This window comes from Doryrhamphus excisus, linkage group LG15 (genome assembly GCF_037039965.1).
Source record: "Doryrhamphus excisus strain RoL-2023G ecotype Guam linkage group LG15, RoL_Dexc_Guam_v1.1, whole genome shotgun sequence".
Taxonomy (NCBI): Eukaryota; Metazoa; Chordata; class Actinopteri; order Syngnathiformes; family Syngnathidae; genus Doryrhamphus; species Doryrhamphus excisus.
Window position 1 is genome coordinate 11,523,008 of NC_136371.1, and position 25,958 is coordinate 11,548,965.

At 46.1% G+C, this 25,958-nt stretch overlaps 1 protein-coding gene across 2 annotated transcripts; it reads right to left on the reverse strand.

The window, feature by feature from the left end:
* Positions 1-1,961: 1,961 nt before the first annotated feature.
* On the reverse strand, positions 1,962-20,459 carry LOC131104959 (prospero homeobox protein 1). Of its 2 annotated transcripts, none has more exons than XM_058052684.2 (7): positions 20,074-20,459; positions 18,787-19,172; positions 18,117-18,704; positions 16,818-18,035; positions 13,640-13,747; positions 9,450-9,644; positions 1,962-3,357 (listed from the first exon to the last, which is right to left on the reverse strand). In XM_058052684.2, exons 2-7 carry the CDS (start codon positions 19,120-19,122, stop codon positions 3,172-3,174), a joined length of 2,631 nt encoding a protein of 876 aa, XP_057908667.2. In that variant the 5' UTR covers positions 19,123-19,172; positions 20,074-20,459; the 3' UTR covers positions 1,962-3,171. The 2 variants fall into 2 exon arrangements, with proteins under 2 accessions (XP_057908667.2, XP_078652725.1); XM_078796599.1 differs by lacking the exon at positions 20,074-20,459 and adding an exon at positions 19,246-19,390.
* Positions 20,460-25,958: the final 5,499 nt, after the last annotated feature.

A 25,958-nucleotide genomic window follows, 5' to 3' on the forward strand; every position in this document is an offset into this window, starting at 1 on the left:
AGCCTTTGGACGTTTTGGTTTATCTCGACACGTGAGTCTTTTTGAACCGCATTGCTCACCCCCCATCTGCGAAGGAGTGGCCCTCATCTGCAACATCCGCCCGGCGGCGGGCAGTGGAAGATGCAATGGGGTTGTTAAAAGTGTTGTTAAGAGAGCGGCTGGCAGCTGTTCCCGACAGGTTGGGGATGGAAGGGCAGATGGTGTTTGATTAGCGAGCAGACTGCTGATGGGGTGAGAGGAGAGAGGGAGGATGGCTGTGCGGTGGAAGGATGCAGGGACGACGGGGGAGGATGGAGAAAGATGCACGGGGAGATAAGAGCGAGGATGAAGGAAGGGATGAGTGGAGGCGGACGAAGGATGCAGGAAGCATGGCTGAGGACGGAGAAGGGACCCAGAGAGCACGGGGGACGGCAGCAGAAGGATGCGGGGAGGATATGGAAAGATGCAGGGTACTGATGAATAGGAAAGGGTTGGGAGGGGTGCGCTGTGGTTCGGGAGTTTAAACAGCTGTTAGGAACAACAATTGGTGCACCTGGGTGTCATCTTTGAAGATCGAAGCAAATAAACCTGCAGTGCTGGCTGATTGCATTATGTTCATTGTTCAATAAGCCAGCGGAACTTTTGCTGGACTTGGACTGACTAGCTGTTGGGGTCGTGTTTTGGCTGGACGAGATGGATGCCAACCGCTCACCTCCAAATTCAATACAAGACCACTTCTACTGGCCCGTGCTAGCTCACAACCCTGAATTCATTCAATCCCAGACACTTTCCGAAAGCCGGCCCACCAAAAGAAAGATTAGACGCTCATCTTTCATCAGGAAAAAAGTTGGTTTCTACCTTTGTACCTTAGTAATCAGCAGTAGGACATAGGGGAGGTTGCAGCAAAAGATCACTTCTCAACAAAAAAGGGAGGAAAAAGGCTTTTTGTGAGAAGATACAATTTAAGCATTCACTTTGACACCAATTTAGCCATATATATTTAGCCAAAATGTCTCATACCACATGAAAACAAGCCATTTTTAATCAAATAAAACACCATCAACTATTTATAATGTTCACAGTGTGTGCACACGTTTACATGCGTTCAAATTCACCACCAATGCGTAACCCGCTTTGTGCAATACAGCGAGGTGCCTTTTCACTTCCTTGTTGCTGTGTATTCCAATGGAACAGATGCAGGCCAACTTCTTATAAAATGCACTTCTGCCACCACCTTTTTTGTCGCCTTAAAACTGCACCAAATGTGCTCTCTTCTATTGTTGAGTTGCATCATCACCTCTTTTTTCGGGTTGAAAAAAAACAAATACATCTTTGGTAGTAAATGAATTAATGAGAAGTGCCAACACACATTTTTCACTCAATTTAGTCAAATATTTTCTATTGGATGAAAAGACACTCAACATTTCAATGGCAGTGTCTTCTTCTACGACAGCGAGTTTCATATAGCAAGACAGGGCTTTGTCGCCACCTTTAGGAGTGTTAGAGTGTTACTGAATTTTTGATTGTCTTCCTCCCATTCCTTATTTTCACATTTTTGAGCTGACAGTGCTTTTGCTTCGGCCAAGACCAGTAACCAACTAAAAAACCCACCTTGGGGTTCCACCTGTTGAATTACTGGTGTGGAGGATGGCACTTGAATATAATTCTATAGTGTGCGGTGGGTGGAGGCACGAGCGGTGGTGGCACTTGAGCCTATGATGCCGTATATTATGGCAGGGCATGGTGTGCTGTGGTGTCATCAGAGGAGATGAAGTAAATGTTCTCACGAAGGAGCACCGTGGAGGTGTGCGGACCGGCAGGGAAAATATGGACATCAGCGCTGGAGAGGATGGGTATCAAGGGCAGACAGGCCGTGCGTTTGCTCATGTGTGTTTGTGTGTATGCGCGCCCCTGCGTCTTTGTACTGGCTAATCTAGGCGTCAGCAGCTTTTTGAGGCTTTTGTGCTGACAATAATCACACAGCGCTTCTCTTTTCATTCATCAGCAACAACAAGGAGGGATCACATGTCCTGATGGAGAATAGAGCCAGAGGCAGTTAAAGTGGACATCACGTTGCCTGGTTACCGTTTGGCTTGTCGGTTCACGCCACAAAATACAACATACTCCACTTTTTGACAGTTTTTTTGTCAAAGAATAATTTATTTCATCTTGCACTGTGTTGGACGGTCAAATCTTTAGCAAGCTTGAAGAGTCATTACCAACAGAATAACATTAAGACCAATACTTATGTATTTGTTATAATAAATAAACCAATATCAGAGTGATCAACGTTGTTATCACATCTATACAAGCTACAAATCGTCACAGATGGCCCGACCGTCTCAGTGTTTTGGCCCTCTCCAATTCCAATAGTAAAAACTGTGATGTGATTTGAAATTTGCCAAAAGACACTGGATGAGGGGAGTGTTAAAAGTCTAGTTGGAGGATGCCCTGATGAAGTCCGGGACCAGCAGGAACAGGAATGATTGTTGTGGTGAATGAATCATCTTTGATTCCGATAAGTATCTATTTCAACACAGTGGAGAAAAACCTCGATGCCCACGGGCCTCTTGATTGTAGAATCCTGTGTCATGTCTCTTATTTTTTAATGTTCACGCGGGTAAAGACAATTAAATAAATGAAGGTGCAAACACAAAGAAAACAAACAGTTTAGAAGCAAGCACATATTCCATCTATTATCAGATAAAGCCCGTAGACGCTGGGGGTGGGGGGTGCCCAAGTGCAACCCAAAGGGGGGGGGGGGGGGGTGGGTAGGCTGAATGGAACACAGCAAGTCTTGCCACACTGAAATGAACAGAGATCTTGTGGGAATGCTACGTAGCTTTGCTAACTAGGAAGTGTGTGTCAGCGTGCATGTGAGGATAGAAAGCAAAAATACAGAAACATCAGTTTTTTTTAACTCCTCATAAATGTCCATGACACTTCAAAACATCCACAATAAAAAGATCTTTATATATTATCTTCTTTATTTCTAGTCGGCTCCATCCACTGTCTGCAAAAGGATGAAGAACATGCGTGGAAAAGGTGGCCAAGGAAGAGGAGCATCTTTAAGTGCAACTCTTATTTGTTTTTGGGGACCCCCAAACTAATATTGTACTTCTTGGTCCAGAACAAACTTTAAGAAGAGTTTGGTTCTGGGGGAGCAGGCCAGGTATTCCTGTCTCGTCCTTGTCAGTCGTGCAGGAGTTCCTGGAGGCAGTTTGGGGACTTGAAGGTGTCAGGGACTTCACTGTCGAGTTTGCAGATGACCTTGTAGATTGCCTTTTTCCACGACGGGTCGGCATCTTTGCCGGCCACGATGGCGTTGAAGAACTCGCGTAGAGTCACCTGAGCCACCTCCAGAAATCGATCAGGCACCTGGAAGACATCAAAAAATGTGTTGTTGAGGGTGCCCTGATGGCGTAATCTGTCGGAAAATGTTGTTTTGCAGATCCGAACACACTTCCTGTTGACCTTTATGTTCGCTATACACCCTTGTGCATGTTTGACAGAACGTTTGGTTTTAAAGAAAAGTCAAAGGGACCACAAGACATATCGGCCCTCACGCTTTCTCCGGAAAATGTTCATAATTTGTCCATCTTTCCTGGGGTCCTCCTCCTTTGTCCAGCTTCTTCTTGTTTTCTTTTGGGAAACTCACATATTTTTCTCAGCGTTCTCCCTTTTTCTCAGGGAAATTTTGATTGTAACCTTCTTTCCCAGTGTTCCCGTATTTTTCATCTATTGGTTAACTTCGATGAAATAGAAATGAATCCAGATCGTTGACCCCTATGTCCCTGGGTCATTTCTAATGTTCACAGGTAGTCCTTCCCATGATACCTTGCCCTCACACTGTGTACTGTATGTGGCACATTTTTATTTTTTACTAACAATACCTCTTCACCCGGGGGCAAGAACATACAAAGACACTAAACAACGTGACAGCCCCCCCGTTCTCCATATTTTTATGTTGCATGGTTGCAAACACACACACACACACACACACACATGCTGACTCCTTCAGACAAGGTGCATGCGCCTACACACTCCAGCAAACTGTGCAACCCTGTCACACGTGGCAAGGTTAGACGCCACCGGAACGGATATATATTGTACACACACACACACACACACACACACACCTACACTAAATGATTCCCCAGACCCTCATACACTAAATCCAGACTCTCTCTCTTTTTAGCAGGCCCCTGGAGGCCCCAGTTGTTTCAATGAGACCCTCTGTCACTGTCTTGCCACACACACACACACACACACACGGACAAACACATGCACACAAATGAAATGATTGCTTAGACAGTAACTACACTTGAGCTAGGACCAAAATAAAACCACAAGATAGTGCCGAACTGGACTCAGGCTGCATCCTGTAGCTCCTACGCCAGCAAAGCATCATTGGTAGTATAGTTAACGACAGGTTTCCCCGTGTTGCGATTGTCAGCCGACATCTATTTGTATTTGCGGCGCTTCATGCTCCCATGCTCCACCTTCATCATCACCAAACAATGCCGCCGTTTGTTGTCGTCATCATCTCTCGCTGATGGAAAACTGTATCAAACGAGCGATGCGCTTTACTGAACGGCTCCTGACCTTGAGGGCCACTTTGCTACATGTCATTATTATACTATCACCGTGTGTTTGTGCCGCCATTCCTGCCAACAGCCACACATCTGCTTCCTTTTTCCTCTTCTTCACCGTCCATGATATCTGGCCTGGCTTTCGTCACTCAGGCTTGAAGCCAGCGATTCGCGCGCACACACACACACGCTCTGTCCCCCTACTAGCCTCCTGTTAATCAGAGGAAGGTGAACTTGGTGACATGTCCGTATTCGTATTTGCTTAAGACATGCTTCACAAGTTACATCACATTTGCACAATTTAGCATGAGCAGACAATGTGGAGGTTTTTTAATCGTAGCCCTTCTCCATTACTGAGAATTAATTGACAGTAATTGGGGGAGTGTATAAGTTGTACAACCATCCATCCATATTCTACTGCTTATCCTCACAAGGGTCGCGGGGATGCTGGAGCCTATCCCAGCTGTCTTCGGGGGAGAGGCGGGTACACCATGGACTGGTCGCCAGCCAATCACAGGGCACATATAGACAAACAACCATTGCTAGTCACATTCATACCTATGGACAATTTGGAGGTGCCAATTTAGTTTATTTTTTATTTTTGGCAAAGCAACAAGCCACGTGTGCATGACGTGCAGCTCACTGGCTGATAAAAGGCTCGTAAACGTCACACCACTTTGTGCACAAGTGTGTGGGAAAGCTGCCATGTTTTACTCAACAAGCTTGTTCTGCCGCCCGTTCGGTTCGCAGTCATCTAAAATGTGCAACAATATCCTTCAGTCTACCTTGAATAGTTCGCAATTAAGTCATTAAGAAACTTTCACATGATGAGAAAAATGCACGACTAGGTAATGTCACGGGACACATCCTTGCGTCTTAACCCCCCCCCCCTCCCCATAATAATTTTCATGATTTAGGGTTTGTTTTGCATTATTTTAATGGTTAAGAAAATACTGATTGCTGACATTTCTCCCTGATCCTAGTCACCACAACCACGGTGCCAAAGTTTGTCTTTGCTCTAAGAGGAAGGGGGCTGCATTCTGAGATTGGCCGAGTGTGTGTCACTGTAAGGGACAATAGCCCGGGTCATCTGACCGAGAGGCTGCAGACCACTCGTATCACATGACAGCGGCTCAAGGCCACGTCTTTGTTAGCAGGCCTATTGTCAGAGCTGAGGAGGCAGCTGCGGAGGGGAATCACTGTGCGCATGACACACACACACACACACACACACACACAGGAAGGCCCCTCACGGCTCAGTGACAAAGACGATGCCTTCTCCTTCCTCGTCCCAACTGGAAGACTCTCTCACATGCACGCACATGCATTCTCTAAGCACATAGCTATATTTACAGTGACAGAAACTGGCAGGTGGCTTTGTCTGCAGTGCGGTCTGCTCTCTGTCCGCCGTCACTGGCACTGAGGCTCATTCTCCATGAAACTTTGCTTCATTAGCACCTCATTTGCATCCATGAATAATTGTGCAGATTGCACAACAATGGTTGTCGTTATTAACTCATGAAGTAAATAACAAACCAGGCAGCTTGTTTGCACTGAGCAATAGTATTCCTTTAGGGCAGACACCATTGGTAGAGAACATCCAAACGGGCCGCTGGGATTGCAGCAGGCCCTCTTTGAACGGGAACGAAGAGGAAGCAAGTGAATGGATGAATTGGACAAGAGGAAAGATAACAAAAGGCCATAAAGTAACAGCCAAAGACCTGAGAAGTTGAGCTTTCATGCAGTGCATTGCTTATGAAACCAAATAGTCCTGAAATGTGAGCCGCAGTGCGCCCCCCCTAGGTTTGTGTGTGCGTGTCTCATTCAAAGTCAAAGGGCAGATTTTGTCAGCAGCCACGCCCACCCTGTTTCTGTTTGTGTCCTTCAGCAAAAACAGGAGGTGGAAAAAATGTTTTTGAAACGCCCCAGTTTTTGAAGGAAATGATAACCAAGACATATTTGTGGCAATCGTATGGCCTGACAAGCTAGTGGAGTTCACCAACAAGCATCCACATGTTGGTGAGGAAGAGTGCGTCTTTTATACTTGGGCTAAAATTCAAACAGGTCCAGATACGGAACATTTCTTCAAGACCAATGAGGTCTTGAAGCGCTGCTCCTCCACACTGAGAGGAGCCAGGCTCGGAGGGTTGGTCAGGATGCCCATCTTGGGGAGGCCTTGAGAAAGACCCAGGACACTTTGGAGAGACTATGTCTCTCAACTGGCCTGGGAACGCCTGAGGCTCCACCAGGAGGAGCTGAGGGAAGTCTGAGTTTCCCGACATCAGGAGGTAATGGATGGAGTATGTGCCTGTGTGGCTTATTTGTTCATAGAATGCAGAAAGAGCAATAACAAATGTCTATTTGTCCCCTTCCTTCTTCCTCTCAAGTACTACACCTCATTCAAGTGCGCTGCATATTTCTAAGTGTTTCTTTATTTAGGACAGCTGCAAAAAAGCAGCCATTCTGCAAGTGCCAGAACTTTGACAAAGAAGGTGAGAAGCACTTACTGAATTCAAGACAGAAGGTAGCATTTCTTACAAAAGGACTGCTTAAAGCCATACGTGTTCATTTGGGGTTTTCTGCGTGTAAAACTGTAATTATTCTTCATAAAATGTGTCTATTTAAAAAAGAGAAAAATCAGATATCTCTAATTTCTTATGGGACCATTGATTGAGTTTTCATGCATTTCTGCATTTAGAACGGCTCAGGGTCAGAATTCGAGGTTCCACTGCACTTTAGTTTGTAGAAATATTCCACTCCAATGATGTAAAGGTAGAAGTTTACTTTGTGAAAAACCACCTCTTGAGGTGAATACATTTGCTCGTTGTGCAAATAATGGACATTTTAAATTCACAAAAGGCTCGGCAAGTTAAGGATGTCATGCCCAGTGCTGCTGGCAGACTTAAAGGCAACTCAGTCTGTTCCCAAAAGAAAGTAAAAAAAAACAGGAAATATTTCTCTCCCTCTTGGCAGCAACTAGAAGCTGACACCTTCCCCCGAGTGTCCTGGCAAAGAAAATCCCTCTGTGTCTTTTTGTTTTTTGAAGATGAGACTATTCCCCATTTCCTTTCCCTTTCTCCCACCTCCCATCCTCATGCCTCCCTCATTAGCCAGCGGGCCGAGATGTAATTAGGACAAAATATTTCTAGAGAGGGGGGGGCATGCAGAAGGATAGTGAGGCGTTCAAGAGTTTAAAAAAGGAACATGGCTGGAGAAAAGGTAATTAATGGAGATGCAATAATTGCGCCAACACTCAACAGAATAAACTATCCGTCCTCGGCAAGTATCTATTTGAAATGCTGGCTGTGCTCATGGACTAATGACACTAATCACACTAATGACACTGAAGTTGCTGACAAAAAATACCAGGAGAAGAAAGCAGAAAGTGGACAGGTGAGCAGGGAGACCAGGAGGACGAGCAAGCGGTAAAGATGGACGAGGTTGATAACAGAGAGGATGAGGAGGACAGAGTCAGAAGGACAAGGGGGGTGAGGGAAGTGGGGTGTGGGGGTGGGGGGGCCCTGACGAGGGACAAATCAAGGTGGAAGCGTGATGCTAAATTTGGCTAAAAGGAGAAGACTCCTCTGCACGACGGAGACTTGCTGAATCGGCTGCGGTTCCGGTTTCACGCCTCCGAGCTTGACAAAGAGAAAGAGTCCCTGGAAAGAAAGCAATGTCCCCTCAGGGCGGACAAAGAAAGGAGGCAGGTGAAGGTAAACGCAGACGGGAAAGGTGGAAAATGACGGGAAGGAATTGGGACACAAATGTCCTCATCAGCGTCTTTTTCTGAGTTCTTATAGAACATTTGCCGTTTGTAAACATCTCCGCCCCAAAAGTGCTCTTAGATGCTCCAGTGTAGAGAAATAATGAACCCCCCCTAAGCAAAAATGGTGCATGTGTGCTAATGGACATCTAAATGCTGCTGATGTTGTGTCAGAGTTTACAGGCCCTCCGGTCCCCTTAGACCAATATTGGGAGACGAGAAGTGAGGGGGAGAATGTGACTTCTGCAAATCGCTTTGACAAGGACACCTATGCCTTGAGCGGCGTCCTCTTTCGCCTCGTTGAACACACACACAAACACACACACACAAACATTGCAACGTCCGCACCTCAGCAGAATGGTGAGGTGACTGTTGCGTCGTGAACAGCTGACGGTGGAGGGCGTTTGCTGAAACCAATTGTGTGCCAACCAAAAACCAACCCAACAACTACCTTTGACGCCAGATAGATAGATTTTAGCACCTTCAATTGGGTATCATTTGAAATCGTGACTTTCTTGTTTGGAGGAAACCGCAACCTCGACATCAAACATGTTGAATTAAAACACTTAAAAATCTAGTTGTAGCTCTCTTTTTCTTTAGGGAGTTTTTTTTTTTTGGCTATACAGTCGTTTTTTTATGAAAATGTTGCCTCGGTTCTGATACACAGTCTTAGTTTGTGTATAATGTTGCATGTTACAAACTGCAGACCTTCCAACCATGAAGACATTTTACGGGTACATTGCAAAACCGGTGAAAATGTTTCTTCTAATGCATATTAATTTTTTCCAGAAAGATTAAAAAAAAAAGATTTTGCCTCTGTCCTCGAACACTGCCACGGTTATTGTACAAACTGCAGGCGTGCCAAAGGTGTTGAAATTGTATGAGTACACACCAAAACTAATGAAATGCAACAAAAAGAAGAGAGAAAAAGATGGGTTGTTTTGTAGAAGCCGTTTTTTTTAACTTATGCATGGTAAGTGTAGTCTTTATTTTCTGTCATATTTGTATTTCAACTTCCGTCCTTTCTATAATTAATAACACAAACCGAGGTGCCGCTTTAGCAAACTTTTTTGTCAGAAACCCTGAGAGCTGTGTGTCTCGGAGGTCTTGCCTACCTCAAAGTCATTGGCTTTGTTGTAGTGCATGTTGAGCGCCCGGAAAAGTTCTGCATCGCGGCCCACCGTCAGCTCCTCGGCAGCGGTCACGCCCTCGTTGATGGCCTGCCGGGCAAACTTCTCCATCTGGATATAGTAGAACTCTCGGAAGTTGCTGAACCACTTGATCAGCTGGGAGGTGATGCAGCGGTTAAACTGCGAAAGTGGGAATGAGAGGTTGGAAAGGTCAAGTCAAGCCATTCTCAGAGGGACAGGATGCGGCAACATGCCGGCATCTGCTAATAGGTGAGCGTATTGTGCAAAAGTAAATTGTTTGTTTGTGTGTTTTCCTACGTATGAAAGAAAACCCCAACGCTAGCCCAGTGAAAGTGTGTGTTTGTGTGTGTGCGGTGAGGCAGAAAAACAGCTTTGACACAGAGATTAAGCTCTGTATTGTTAGAAGACATCATCGCGCAGGCCTGGATTAAGGGGTTTCGTAAGGGGTGGGGGTCTGGGGAATTGTGAGGGGCATGGGGGAGGTGGTTGGTAGCGTAGGGGGTGTTGTAGCAAATGATGGCGGAAGTGAAAGGTGCACAGTGAGCGTAAATAATCATCTTATCTGCTGATGATTTAGTAAGTGTAGCCACTTCTAGAGTATTTTTTTATTTTATGTTTTAATATTACAAAGACGGGAAGCCAGTAGAGTGTTTTTTTTTTATGGGAGCGCCCTCCCACATGTCGACATTTATGTTCCCTCCTTGGTCCAACACAGTCAGATTTTCCTGATCTCCTGACTGTGAGGCCAATATGCTCACCAGTAGGCCCTTGAGGGCCCAGTCAATATGAATTCACATTTAGAAAATAGATTACAGTTGCAGGAGTAGCCTTAGTATGAAAAGAGTGCAACTTAGAGTCCGGAAACCAGGTCACAGGCCAGGCCACATTTTGCTGCGTTAAACCCAGGTGGGATCATCATCTTTGTGGCTGAGTAGACGTACACGTTGACTATCAAACTCTATGTTGCATTATGTTTATTATATGATGTATTCCATCCAATGTACATTGTTTCTGCAGTTCCACAGTTAGCCACAGCGCATCTGCCTGAAGTCATCCAATATCACAACCACACGCTAGCTTCGATACACACCTGCCCCCATCCCCACTATCTTATCAGCGCCCGGCATGTGGGACAACGGCAAACTGCTGAGCGTGAGGTCTGCCACTTTGCGTTTACGAGTAAAACAGGGAAAAGGGGCAGCGTCATGTCAGTTGATGCGCCGCACCTTCGATCCTTCCCTCATCCTGCCCCCTCAGGCTGTGTCAGAAGGCCAAACATCCTTTTAAGAACGGCGTTCAGCGCAGCTTGGCACATTTTCGGGAGGACAGTTTGAATTTGCATCATCAGCATGAACGGTGGGACAGTGAAGGAGTCTCTGGAGATTTTGTGCAGAGGCAGGCGACAACATTAGTGTGTTTGTGCAGCGTTGCACAAAACCTTTACACAGTAATCCCTCGTTTATCACAGTTTAATTGGATACAGACCCAACCGTGATAAGTGAATTTCCACAAAAGTAGGATTCCTTATCTATAAATAGATTATTTTTGTAGATGAAGCATAGAAACCTGTTTCTGACCTTCTAAGTACAGTTTTTAACATTAGTAGATCCCTCGAGACATTAAATATAATCACCATATTACTCAATATGACATAAGAGTGTTGAACCACGATACGGCGATGGTGTATTTCTATATTTTTGACAGAGTGAAGCAGTGTTGTTATTGTTGCTGCAGCCCTGGGGGTCTTAGCGTTCTCTGCGCGTTTGATTAACTTGTCAACTCAAGTGTTTAAATGCTGGATAATGACTGGTGTGCCATGGTGCTGGAGCTGCTGCTGGTTCACATCTTGATTCCTCCAAATTGGCCGTGTAACTCCATTTATCACGCTAAGAGGCAGGCGGGCCGCTAATTGATTCCCAATGAGACGATGTCAGACAGGCACTCAAAGAAAGAAGTCCAGAGTAATGTTACAGCGAGGATGCACGCTCGTCTGTAGAAATCCTCCTTTGGCAGGAAGAGACGAGAGGAAGGAGCGTCAAATTAATCCACACCCCCTCTGGTCTTAACGAGGCCTTAATTGCTCTCACTGACTCTCTCAAGACATGACGGCGATCGTCACGCTCGCATGTGAGTGTCTGGCCAGAAGACGAGTGCTATTAGCATCCTGTCCGTGCGTGTGTGTGTCAGTGTGTACATGTGTTACTTAAAGAGTCATCAGCTCCAACCCACTTCCCACAACAAGCTCCGCCACCATTCCACACAAGAGGCTCATCTTTAAGAACTGCTTTCCCAGAGATGAGTCCATTCAAGTCCAATTAGCGAGCCATTCAGGGCCCTAATTCCCTTACAGTGAATCTTCCGGATCCTCCACACACATGCTACGTATTGTTCCACGGGAGGGACGGCAACCAAGGCGGGGAGAGGGCTCATCCCGAGAACGAAAGAGAGAGCGAGACACTGACCCGGATTTTGAAAATATGATAATAATGAGGGCAATGAATGCAATGGGACAATGAGACCACACACACGCACACACACACACACACACACACACACACTCCAGTAAAAGGACAGCCTGGCTCATCACAAATAGGATTAGCTGTGGTTCGTTTTTATATTAAACGGAATAATACCCCGCCATGGATAAATATGACAGATTAACAAGGATTAACTGTCAATTAAATACAAATTCGACAATACGTCATCATTTACATAATAAATGGAGGAGTGGACACTCTTCTTAAAATATATAATTTTATGTAGCCCTTGGCAACGGATGCGGTGACAGTGTCCATCTGTCTAGCCCCGCTTTCTGAAGCCACGGCATGAAGCGATTACGTTACAATATCGACAGTACACGTTAACTCATTAGTGGGAATGTGTTCATTTTTAAATGAAAAGCTAAAGTCGTCTGAACATATAGTATATAATCAGCCATGATTGAAAGTAAGCTGATTAGGGGAAATGATCCCCGTCAGCATGTGACGCCGTTGTCTAAAACAAATGACACATCTATGAGGATACGGTAAGAAGCATTACCCCTGCTTAACACACCCACACAGGTATTGATAAAACATCTTGCTCTGAATGATTTCTGCTTTTGGATGATTCGTTTTACAACAACATTTAGTCCACTGTCTTGGTTATCGTACAGTTTTGTGCCGGGGTGCCTGGAATGGATTACTTGTATTCACATTATTATTTATGAGCAAAGTTGCTCAGGTTTTTTTGACACCCAGGTGCCAGTGTATCATCGTGAAGAGTTTGTAGCTAATGTTGATGAGTATATTTGATCAGTTGTCAGTGGTTTTGTGTTTCACGTGTGTGTTTATAGTTAATGGTCTGTCGATCTCAGTTGCACACACATGAGCAGCAGGTGAGCTTAGCAACCTTGTGTTTGCCTAGCAACCCACGGTCCTGGCGACCCTTGTTACCATGGCAGCCACTGAGGATGTGGCGCTGCATCGAGGAAGTGGTAACGGCAGATAGGAGCTACGGGGCAGCTGGTGTGCATGTGCGTATGCGCGTGTGTGTGTGCGCACTCATTTGAATGCGGCGTCCCGGATCCAACCGTATGCTCCTTTTGCAACAAATCACATTGTAGCCTGTAAACCCAAAACAATCAGCACCTTTGTTTTAAAGCTGTTGTCACTTGTTGTCATGCCCCCCTTAGTCCCCCCCACCACTCCCCCACAGTCCCTGTCATTTTCTCAGGACGCCCATCCCCCAGTTAATAAACAAGTTGTTTTTATTGTGTGATGGGCACGTTCAGATTGATCTGCAGTTTAAACTATGAGCCACTTCTCACTTCACACCAGTGTGTGTGTGCTCTGTGTGTGTTTTGAGTCGAAGTGGGGTCAGCATGGCGATCACACACCCACCACTGCCCACTGCAAGCTGATTAAGGCCAGAAACTCTAATTATGCTCCAAAGATGTGACAGACTGGTGCACCCATCTGCGACACACATCCGTTCACGCACATGCACACACAGTCCAAACACAAACACACACAAGCAAGAACATGCATGATGGGATTATTCAGCATCATCTACCCACACACCTGAGATACTCTTTATCTAATCCTGCATCCTTTCTATTCTAATTGTTTTTTCAGAAGACACGCTTACATGCCCGGAAAGACTCGAGCGCTCACCTTGACGTCGGAGAAGAACATCTTGAGCATGTTGGAGGATGGATAGCGAGTGTAGAAGAACATCAACTTGGCTTTCTTCAGGTGGTTGGGAGACAAACCCTCTTGGATCTGGAAGGAAACCGTTAAGGTACCAATAGGGAATGGTTCACTGGGTAGGCAAATAGTTCACAAGACCATATCATTATTGTAAATTTTGGCGCCATGATTTGCTTGTCAGTAGGTTCACTGAAAAAAAGGAGAGCTCAATTACAGGTGGAAAGTATACCACAATTAACTCCTGAGTCACTCCCATTGTACACAGAACACATGAAGGATGTAGTCACAAAAAGATTAAATACATCTTAGATGGCCTCCTGTTCTCCCAGATGTCCGTGTAACAGTGCATGGAATCCATGACCCTTCTAGCATCCATTAGCATAGCTTTATCCTGAATGATGGTAGCAACAGTCAAGCACTTAGGACCATAGAGTGACCAAAATAGGTAAATGTTTCTTATCTCTCTGTATATTTTAATTATGTTGATTTTCATTTCCTTCCTGGCTTTCCTTTTCTTTGGCGCACTGCCGCTCGGGAGACATAAAGAAGCACACACTGCATTAGGTTTTTCATTAATTTATGGGAGTGCATCCCTAACCACGAAAGGTCATACCACAGAACACCATAGACCAGGGAACACCTATCATCATTAAATGTATTTTTTTTTAAACAATGTCAACAATATTTAAACAATGTCAACCGTGGAATTCAATTCAAATGTTCTACAAAAGAACTTTGTCTAAGTTTTTGGAGGTACGAAGATCACATACCGTATTTGTTTCTGGCTATTTTATCTGCTCTGTTGTGTCGAAACCAGTAAAATAATTGTCCAAATTTTGTTTGCTGTGAGATGGTCCGTGTGTGTGTGTGTGTGTGTGTGTATTTGCACATGCATGTGTGAAACAACAGCTGTGCCCCACCACTCTGCCATTTCGCCACCACATTAACGGCCCTGTAATCTATCAGTGAAGATGAGGCAATCAATGGAGCCCCCTGCAAGGTCAATTAGCGTATACACACACACACACACACAGAAACCCCAGGGGCCAAATATGACTACAAAGAGGAGCTAGAAGAAAGTGTACTATGGCGAAAAAAGGGAAACGTTTGCCACTTTAGTCCGCCACTTTCCTTCCAATGATAGCTCTCATCACATACAGGAGCTGTTATTGCACAACCGCGCTTTAGAAGCCGTTGCTTAAATTTGGTCAGCTTTTCGAGGGTACAATTTGTGAAACCGGAGGTGAGTCCCGTTCCGTCATTGGTTCAGTGGCACATTCGCCGGTTAACAAGAAGCGACACCATGACCTGATTAACATTCATGCCAACCTGTCACACTCAGGGTTTGGGGGGGGGGGGGCGGAGGATAATACATTGTGTTCTGTCTCGTGATGTTTGCTGAAACTCGTGCATGTAAACACAACGCAACTAATAGTGAGATGAAGTGTCATGGTGAAGTGGTGTGTGGGTTTGTGCATTACAGTATGTGTGTGTGTGTGTGTGTGTGTGTGTGTGTAAACGGTGAATCAACAAAGCAACTGGTGATGCTGCTTCTTCCTCGTCGTCTTTGTCATTTTTTCATCGATGTTGATGCGGATGTGTTTGTGTTTTGCATCAGCTGTAATCTGACCTTGCAGCCGGGTGTGTGTGTTCATGTGTTTGTGCGCGGAGGCTAACTTCGAAGTAAATGGGGGAGGGCAAATTCATAAATGAATGGAGTACATCTGCTCAGCTCCGCACAAAAGATTAGTGATACACCGGCCTGAGTGTGCTGATGCATGTTTGTGTGCGTATTTGTGTGAGCATGTCACGCAAACTGCTTGATCAGTTCAAGCTGGAGCTCATGAGCCTTGTCAAGGTTTTGCTTTGTGTTGGTTTGTACCCGTACTTTCTCCTTTGTTGCTAGGACAGTCACCAATTAGTGGACTGTGTCTTGTCTTTTAATAATAATTAACGGCATTTTAATGAGATTATTTCATTGTAATTTGAGTGATAACATTAATCTTTTTTTTTGTTTCATGCTGTTCTCTTCTGCTTAGTGCACAAATATACGCTAGTCCTGCAGTGGATGGGTTTTAGGATTCTTAATAAATAAAGGTGAAAAAATACGAATAATGAAGTGGTCATGGCATTCTTCTGTTTTTCTGTAGTGTGGAAAAGGTTTGGACACCCCCGCTATTGGAGGTCTTGCTTTATGCATGCCCATTTCGGGTCAGTGGCATTTTTAAAAACACTGATGTGTCGTTTCAAAGATGTTTTTTTTTTCTTTTCTAGTGAAATGAAAAAGCATTTTGGGATGAAACAAAACAGCAGGATCAATAGGCTTGTCTAATATTGCTTTTTTTTAATTAAAGCAACATCTTTGCTTTGAAGTAACACTGAGATCAAATCATTGCGACTGCAAGGAATTCCTGTTTGTCAGGTTCAAAGTCTTATTTTTACCCTCACTTTGTTCTTCAAACCGTGTGAGCTCGTGCCTGTGTGCATGCGTGTGCGGGTGAGCGTGTACGTGGGAAGCCTTCTCCATATGAAAGGTTAGGAATGAAAAGATAAACAGCTACCTGCAAACACCTGTCCACACGCACGCTCCCGCAAAGGGCGACCGTGCACATGTAAGGGGCCAGTGTGCATTCAGCTGCCGAGCAACTGAGTGCAAAGGCCAACAAATGAAAGTAGGTAGGCGGGACTTGAGAAGGAAGACTGCTCGCTAAGCGTCCTTCGAAAACTGACATCAATAAAGCCAAGCATCTTTTCCTTCGTTTGAAACATGATTAGCTTTGAGCTGCTGCGTACAAGGTGTTGCGACCCTCCCACCCTCGCGCTTGCATGCATGAAGACGTGAAATATGATTTGCTTTGAGCATTTGAGAGTCTGTGTGACCGCCGAGTGCACGAGTGAGAGTGAAATACCCCCGGACTTAAAAGAACTTGAGAGAGCAGCGCCTGACCTGTTTAATCTTCCCCCCTCTTGCAAGACCTGGCGCGCCTCGTTTCATCTCTCCCTCTCAGTACGGAAACAAGAGGGAACCAATTAATGAGGACTAATTGATATTAAAGACTTTGTGCCAGCAGTGCTAGCAGCTGCTACCCAAACACACACAGCCTGACACACACATGCAGAAGCAGTCAGGAGCGAAGGATACGGTGCTGCTGGAGTAAGGTGAGGTGTCGGCCATGTCTACCAGGTCACCACACTCGGACTTGATGAGAGCCAGTGACAAACTTTCAGGCCCATGTTGGCTCGGGGAACTCTGCCTGTGATGGTGGTGACCAAGGTGCCCTCCTCCGAGGGTAGCCATTTTGGTTCTCAGGCTTAGAGTTTCTCGGGTCATGTCCATGGAATCTGGCGAGGAGCGAATGTGGTGGTGGTCCTTGGGCCCCGCGGCGTACCCGACTCCCCCGTGCGACCCTAGAGGGCTATGAAAGGGGTAGCCCATGAGCGGGAGAGGAAAGGGATGGCGAAAAGACGGAGGGCTGAAGCCAAGCGTGGCTGTGAGGGGGGAAGGGTGGAGAGAGGGGTGGTGAGGTGGAGGAGGAGGTAGAGATGGATTGCCATTTTCTTCGCAGCCGCTGCTGCCACCACTCTTGCGCACCACCAGCGGCAACGCCTCCGTTTGATCGTTGGGTGTTGGCACGCCGCTTAATCTGCCGCTCATACCGTTGAATGAATCCAGCGGGCTTGGAGCGATGATGTCTCCGAAGCAGTGAAGCCTCTGATTGGAGGAGTGGTAGTTGGAGGTGGGGCTGCCATCTCCGTTAAGACTTAGGGCCAGGGTGCCACCGCCAAAACGGGAATCCGGGGTCAGGGGGGGTAGAGGGCCAAAGAGCGGAGGACCTGAAGAGGATGAGTTGGAAGAAGAGGAAGGGGCGGCCGGGGTGCTACTGTGGCAGCCGTGATGGTGGCTGATGGCCTGCTTGGGTGATGAGAAACCCTTGACCACAGTGTCAACGACCTGCGAGACGGCACAGTTGAGCTCTTGCTTCAGTGTCTCCGCTAACTGTCTCCCCCCTCGCCTCTTCAATATCCTCCCCCCATTCCTCTCCTCATCCTCCTCCCCCGGCCTCCCCTCCACATCATCCTCCATCTCTCCATCCATCAAGGCCTGTTGTCTCAGCAGGGCTCTGGCCCTGTCCAGGAACAGGCCCGGGTCCAGCTCTGACAGGTCATCATGGCGGCGGCGCCCTCTGTCTCTGTGCCTCTCTTCTAGGCCATCAGAGCGGATACTGTCCTCAGACAAGTTACCATCCTCATCCCTCTCGCCACCTCTGTCCACTTCACCACCCTCGTGGTTCTCCTCCTCTTCGTCCGTCTCAGAGTCATAGATCTGGTAGAACTTCTCCTGGAGTTGGCGCAGTTGTTTCTGAATAAGGAAGAACGGAGTGTCTACAACGGTGTATTGTAAGCCTTCAGGTTGAATGTTCATGATTGCTCGATGACCTACCTGCATGTCTTCCAGCTGCAGTTTCAGCTGCCGCCTCTCCTCCTGTCGCTGCTCCTGCCTGGAACACACCAGCTGGGGGAAGCTTTGTTGCTGTTGAGGCAGGCGCTGCTTCCTTTTGTTCTCCCGGTACACCTCGCCGGCGCTAACCCCACCGGCACGTGAACCTGGAGAGCTGAGAAGGGAAGCGGTGCAGTCACTTCGGCTGTGGCCATGGCTGTTGCCTCTGTGTTCGTTACTGCCACCGTTTCTGCAGCTCTCATTGTCGAGGTTGCTTTCTTTGCTGTGGTCGCCGGTGCTGGGCTGGACCAGCGGCGAGTGACTCATACCACGGATTATATTTTCCACCCGCGCTCGCTTCGCCCGAAGGTGCTCGTCTGACAACCTGTCCAAGTCGAACGAGGAGATGGAGAGCGGCTGAGCTGAAGCATGCGAGCTGAGGTTGGAAGTAGGTAGCGGCCGTCCGAAAGAGGGTGGAGGAGGTCCTGGCGAGAGACAGTTAGACGGGCTGTCCCGGTCCTGGGAGGACGAGTTGCTGCAGCCGTCCTCAGCCTGGATCTCTGAGCCACCGCTGGACAGAGCTCCACTGCCCTGAAAAACATAATGATGAGAAATAAATGATGGATGCGTGTTTATTTACTGAACAAAAAACAATGACATCACAAATAAGAACCTGAAAGCCGGAGTCACTCCCGCCGTTCTTCCCCATGTTGCTCTTTAGAAGCTGCGAGATGATAGTCGCCCCCGGGAAAGGCATCATAGCGTCCTCGTACGAGTTGGCCCTTTTTAGTAACTTCCTAAGAACGTTGGATTTCTCCCCATCGCTGTTGCTGCCCCCCTTGGCACGACCGACCAGCGAGCAATCCCCGTCCCGGTCAGGACTGTGCGACGGGTTCATGCTGTCAAGCAGGATCCCGGTGATGCTACCCACGGTCCTTTTCACCCCGATGTCCACACGTCTACGTTTGGTCTGTTTGGTTAGGAGCACGGCGCTGTCATGATCCGGCATCACGCAGGGCAGCTAGACATGACCGAGGGGTCCTATCAGGGGCGCTGCAACTACACAAACACACAATTAAAAAGTCATTTAGCTTCTTTTTTAAATGCATTAAATGTGTGTAGACAATTTTACCTAATTTGAGTCAAAATGTTTTCAAAGTCCATAAAAATCAATTGTGAAAAGATGCATGAAAATAACGGTAATGTGAGTAAGGACACATCCGAGAAGGACTCAAGCGCCAACCAGCTCAATCGTGCATACAAATCGATGGCTTTGCCAGCGGTTGGTGACAAAGCAAACACTGTTCTGCCATCCAGCACAAGTGACAAACTTTCCAAGCAGTTTGCCTTGAAGTCAAAAGTGTTTTTATGGACGTGTGTGTTCCACTGACCGACTCATGTACGCTTAGTATGGGCTTGGCAGGATCACTCACACACACACAGACACACGCACAGCAAAAGACTGTCACATCTCTTTCTCATGGCTTATTCTACAGACGTAAAAATATATATTATCCCATTTCAGCCCAAAATCTCTTGTGTTCGTATTTATACAATAAAAAAATTATCCACATTTTAGTCAAGTGAAGATGTTAAATGAGGGTCATTTTCCAAAAAAAAAAAAAAAAAATCAAGGGTGACACAAGGTTCTATAATAATGTGAATAATTTCCCAAGTTAAGCCAGTGAAAGCAGCTTGACAATTCTCAACAAATCAACTTTGTTTTTATGCCTCTGAGCACAAAAATCTCACTTCCTGAATTTGCTGCTAAAAACTTGACAAGAGCGCATGGATTCACTTCAAGCGTGCCGCAAACTTCAGCCTTGACACTTTGAGTCGCTGACGCACACGCAACGTGCCAGGAGAACCAGTTTGGGACGTTTTCCAAAATGAAAACGGGGAAGTTGAAGTCGGCCACGCCGAATAGAAACCACACACGCACGGCCGAGTTTGTACTCACTTGTCTCCAGAAAGAAGAGAGAGCCGCGCGGGATCCGTGCAGGTCGGTGACGGTGATTGACTGCGGCGACAAGACTGCGCTCCGTCTCCGGCGTGCCAGCGTGCGGGCTGGACGAGGGAGCGCGTGTGTGCTTGAGATAGATTGCCTCCTCGGATGATGACGAGGGTTGGGGGCGCAGAGTGCGCGTACCGGCCAGTGCGCCACTTTTCACTCACACTGGAAAGACTCACGAGCAAATAGCACGCCAAGACGCGCGTGGAAGTAACGCTTAAGACGCCGCGTCACGTGAGGTAACGCCCCCACCTGACCAATAAGGACGAAGAACCGGGACAGCCGGCTTTTATTTAAGAGAGGAGCCCGGAGGGAAGCCGCTTCAAAGCGTTGAGGAAGAGGATGAGGGTAAAGCAGACAACAAAATCATTAAGAGGACGCCAATCGGATCATTCCAAAATTTTATGAAGCGATTAATTTCATTTACTGTATCCTATTTACCAAACAGCCAGTGCCGTTGCTGTGTTTGCATGCCCCGCAGCTCTGTCTTTTAGTTCCATCATGAAAAAACGTGTCACCTTTCTTCTGTGTGATGTAAGAATGGAAAACGTCCAGAATTTGAGGCAAAGCCACAATATTTGCAATGCAGTTATATTTATTGTCTCAAACAATAACTCAGCGTTTGGAGAGTTGTGTTTGTTGCACTGATTTAGTCTAAAAAAGTCAAATAACTTTCATAAAGTTAGTTAAGAAAAGCAAACTATTGCAATTAAGTAAGGTGTAAATTGGAAATATGGGGCATGTTTGTCGCTTTTTTGTTTTTGCAGCAAAACAATCCAATGTGGCGGCTGTGCACATTTCATACCAATGTTATTTATCCACGCGGTGTTTGGTGTGTTAAAGTGTTCAATGCAGACCTCTTTCCCTCCCCCACCCCGGAGGAGTTCCGTGCCATGCAGGTTGTCTTTGCATGCAGCGCCAAGCGGGCCTCGCGGTCCTAATGATCTCTCCACAATTATTTGGCACGGATTCGGCACACACACACATGCACGCAAACGCTCACACACACACGGAGCTCTTTTCCCAAATAAATACATAAATGACAAGCCTCTCATCTCTTCTCGAATAGAAAAGAAAATATTGTATTCCCTGCATTTCTAAATGTACAAACAATAAATCACTTAAATCATCTTCATGCATGTGTGTCTTTTTCTTTCAAGCTTCTGAATCCATATCTTGGTAGAAGCTCACACATAAAGGGCCATAACCTACTGTAACACGCCTGAAGTGTTTAACTAGAGAGGAAAAATAACAAAGATGATCTAGAACGGTCTGGTCAGACTCAGTTTGCTCAGATGCTGAAAACAGAAGTAATCGCTTTGTCAACTGACATTTTCAAGTGGAAAGTGTAAAAAGAAGTTAACCACTGTCCACAGTCCAGCGTACAACATACTCGTCCGTGTCTCATGCGCTTCACAAAGTGAAAGTTAAGTCGAGCAGCGCGCGGTAACTCGCTAAAAGGCCGAGCTGTCGACTCTTCAAAGTACAACTCAAGGTTCTGTGCAGGAACTTTAGAGGCTGTTCACTCTGTGATGACTCTTTAAGTAAGCCTGTGCACAAAGCAAGTTAACATTTCATGCTGCAAAAGGAGAATAATGATAATGGAAAAGCAGACAGGGAATAATGACAAGCCTGCAACTGATGGAGGTCTGGAGGTAACAACAGATGGATGCAGTTGTTCTCCCCTTTTCTCTCATGCCCGTCTTTCTCCTCCCCCTCTATTCTCTCTCCATCAAGATGCTATTATTCAGGACATTAGCAGGGAAGAGCTAAAAGCTCTCAGTGTGGAGGAGAGGGTCCCAGGGTCCCGTGCGTGAGCTCCGGCACACACACAATCACACGTGAAAAGGTGGTAAAAAGGTCTTATTGTAGACATTACCAGGTGTCTCGGCTCCTCTCTTCTCTGGCCCAAAACGTGGACATTAGCAGACACAAAGAAAGACTGAACCACCGACCTCATACTTAGGTGCAAACTTTACATTATTCTCTCATCTGAGTGTAAAGTCGCTGTGCGTTTAGGGACATTGGATGGGAAGGTTTCTTTCATCAGAAAAAAACTGTTTCTACCCTTTTTCCGTTCTGTAAGTTTGCTTTAAAATTCCCCTTCAATGGATAACCTCCCTGGCACCACACACCTTCAAGCCTTTTCACTTCCTGGTTTCTGCATAGTTCTCTTTCACAAGGCAAAGATGCAGGCCATGCTTTCATAAAATTTACTTCTGCCACCTTGTGGCTGGGTTTTCGGCTTAAAACTGCTCCAAACATGATCTTTTCTATTGTGGAGTTACATCATTTTCAAACTTGTCTTTTTTACTTTCCCTAATTATTCCTGCCTGTGGTCGGGGACTCTGTCGTCCCATTGCAGTACAAAACCATCTTAACTATTCATCTGCTCACTTTTTCAATTTACTGTTCTCCTTTCATTTGCTTCAATTCATGTTTTTCTCTTTTATCTGTCCTATGGAGCTCTCTGGTACTCGTATTTATTCATGCACGTTGCTCCGCTGGGTGCATGTATGGAGCTGAATAGAAGCTGTGTGTGTGCGTGTAGATGCTAATGTTTGTGTGCTTTTGAGAAAAGGTCTTAATCTAACCAATGCATTGCCTCTGCTGTGGCCTCCACGCCCCTCTTGTCCTGATGTCATGCCCAGTCGCGGAGTCTCGACACAGGCCAGCTTTGGATCTTGGATGTGAGGCTTGGCCCTGATCCCCACTCCTCTTCCTCCTGCAGCTCCACAATGATGCCTCTATCCTGGCCTGACTGGGCCCTGAAGCCGCCTTCCTGGCCTGGATGATGAGGGGGGGGGGGGTGTACTGTGGCCAAATGTGCAGCGGAGTGAAGAGAGGCGGAGAGGCTAACAATGCTATCAGAGAGCTGGCGACTGTCTCGCAAACGTTTGTCTTTATTTATCGCACTTCACACATAAATGACGACAAAGCAAGAAAGGCAGGCAAAAAAGCGTCAGGAACAGACGCAAAGAAAGGTCACAAAAGTGAACGAACATTAGGAAAAGTAAAATAAAAATGAAATGGCCGAAGCCTTTCTGACATTGTCGAGCCCCCTGAGTCCCGACGGAACCGAACATCAACATTTTTTCACTCAATGCTTTCATTTGCGAGCCAGGAAAGCACAACGAGGGACGAGCCGTTGCCAACATAAATAACAGACACAAACAAAGGATAAAAAGAGCAAAAACAACTTGCTGAAAGCTGCTGTTTCTCTCCTGCCTCCGCTCATTGACCCGTGGCTTTTTGTCCACAATGCAGGGAGGGTGGGGTGGGGGGGTCACGGTAGGCTCATTCTGGCATCGCAGTCATGTTTGCACAACATATTACACATGAAATAAGCCTGGATCGGTGAAGTAGCTTCGGCAAACACTTTAATAAACATCGCTGACATCGAATTAAAAAACAACAGAGTTGACCTCTTCACGGCCGAACAATCCTTATTTGCATCGACGCCAAATTGTCCATCTCCATCAGTAACCATCTCTTGCATCTGGCCAAATGTTGTCATTTGGTTTCATTCATTATTCGCTGAATGGAATGGGGGGTTGGAATGATAGACATGCTGCGAACCTTCGGAGGACAGAGTCGAAACCGAACAAAGAAAGAAGAGCAAGTATCTTGTTTTTTGTCTACTGCCTTGAACATCTGGAGGTTACATTATTTTATGTCAAAAGACTAATAATGGTACACACAGAAGGTACAGAATGCTTTTGTCCTTAAAAGCGTTCTATCCGCCGTCGCTCTTTGTGCCTTCACCTAAATGGGTCAAGAGGCTATGTGCCGACTCTGCCACCTGCTGCCTGAAAGCATGTAAACAAACCAAACGTGTATTTTCTTCCGAGCCTACCCTACAATCACTCTGCCAGTAAAACCTTACACTCAATTAAGCTTCAGTGCAAGCAACTGCCGGGCCACATCCGCGTGTGTACGTGCACGCATCTGTTTGAAAAAGAAGCACATTAAATGTGAGAGCTTTATCGACAACACCAGCGTATGAAATGGTAAATGGACTTTTTTACCTCCAAGGTACTTGCTGGTAGACACTGTTAACTACTGATGACTCAACATCAGGATCATATGGGGGTTTGGGATACTCCAACATGCAGTACATTTGAGAGGATGGACGATCGAAGCATCAAGTTGGGAAACAACCGACTCCACCACAAATGAAAGACAGCGCCAGTTGATTTCTTTTTGTAAGCATCTCTTTCAGGCCGCCACATTGGCTAGGGCCGGCTCTGCTGGTTCCGCATAATATATGGACAAACCTGCTACTCACCCCCATCTTGTTTGTGTACCTCTTTATTTGTTGGGAACAACAACAGCAACAAGCAGCCTCTGTAATTATTCCTTAGTGCTGCTTCGTTCACTGTAATTATACACCCATATACACAGCACGTCTAAGTGTGTGTGTGTCGACAGCATTTGCTCACACATTGGCCAGAAAAAGGAGGAGGGTGATGCTAAATGACAGTGTTTAGCCGTCAGAGCTCCCATTTATTGAAAGTGTGAAGCTCATTTGCTTGTGAGTTGAGCCAGAGAGGATGCCACTAACTTTTTTGTCATCTGCGAACTCTGACCAGACGCCTCGTTTTCCTTTTTGGCCTGCATTCGCACCATGCCGCCGCTCCCGGCACCACTCATGTAGAAATGTCTTTTCTCGGTTCATTTCCTTTTCAATCAGTCAGGCAAGTAACCACCTCAGAGCCCTTTTTGTGGATGTTTGGATGTTTTTGGTATTTTTTTTGGCATTTTACTCAAACTGAACAAGTTACCTGATTCCCCTTTAAGACTTTAATAACTTGTAAAAAATATTCTGTAAAATTGCTTTTTTAAAATCATGTATTCACAAACAATGTCAAATAATGTCAATAGACAGTGGGCAGTGGAACCTGGAAGGCTGCAGTGTCAAACTCCTTTTCAAGCTTGCCTCAAGATATTTTAACACATTTGATTATTTAGAGGGGATGTTTTTTATTGACTCTTGGCACAAATATAATTGAATCAGAAACTAAAAACAAAACCAGTAAAAAGTTGTAATTTTTGGGAAATTAGGTTATGGAAAAAATGTCCCTAAAATAATATGGGAAAATATTCCATTCCATTCTCTTCTGCTTATCTGGGTCTGGGTCGCGGCGGCAGCAGTCTCAGTAGGGAAGCCCAGACTTCCCGGTCCCCGGCCACCTCCTCCAGCTCCACCGGGATGACACCAAGGCATTCCCAGGTATCCTAGGTCTGCCCCAGGACCTTTTGCCCGGAACACCTCCCCACGGAGGTGTCTGGGAGTCAACCGGATTAGATGCCCGAGCCACCTCCACTGGCTCCTCCCCATATGAGGTAGAAGCAGCTGCTACGGTTACTGTACAGTTACTATGCTTAACATCCGAACAGCCACTTGACAATGAGACTGACTCCGACAATGATGAGAGGGAACCCGGCATGTTTGATGGCCAAATTGCCCAGCTGTTCAATTCAGATACAGAAGATGAGGACTATGAAAAATATGGTGAGTGTATTGTTAAATAGCAGAATAAAGTTCAACTAAACTCACTGTTTTGCTTTCGTTGCTTTCGTTTTTGTGGTAGTAGAGTTTCTCTGATAAGGGTACAACTTCAACATGTGTTGAGGAACCTTCTGGTCGCAGCCAGAACACGGAAGAAGTGGCCTTGTAACATGTGTGGAGTGTTCCAAACTTCAGAGTTGGAACAAGCGTCACACAAGGAGTTCTTTATATGTCTGCTGAGGGGTTTCCTTGGCCTCCTCCAGCTGATTTGGATCAATTATTGATGTCTGAACATGGTCTCTAAGGACCTGCATCCATTATT

Coding starts and splice junctions, on each gene's coding strand:
- LOC131104959 (XM_058052684.2), bottom strand. CDS start 19,122: ATGCCGGATCATGACAGCGCCGTGCTCCTAACCAAACAGACCAAACGT. Junction 18,705..18,786: donor GGAGTGACTCCGGCTTTCAG/GTTCTTATTTGT, acceptor TATGTTTTTCAG/GGCAGTGGAGCTCTGTCCAG. Junction 18,036..18,116: donor TGCAGCTGGAAGACATGCAG/GTAGGTCATCGA, acceptor TTCCTTATTCAG/AAACAACTGCGCCAACTCCA.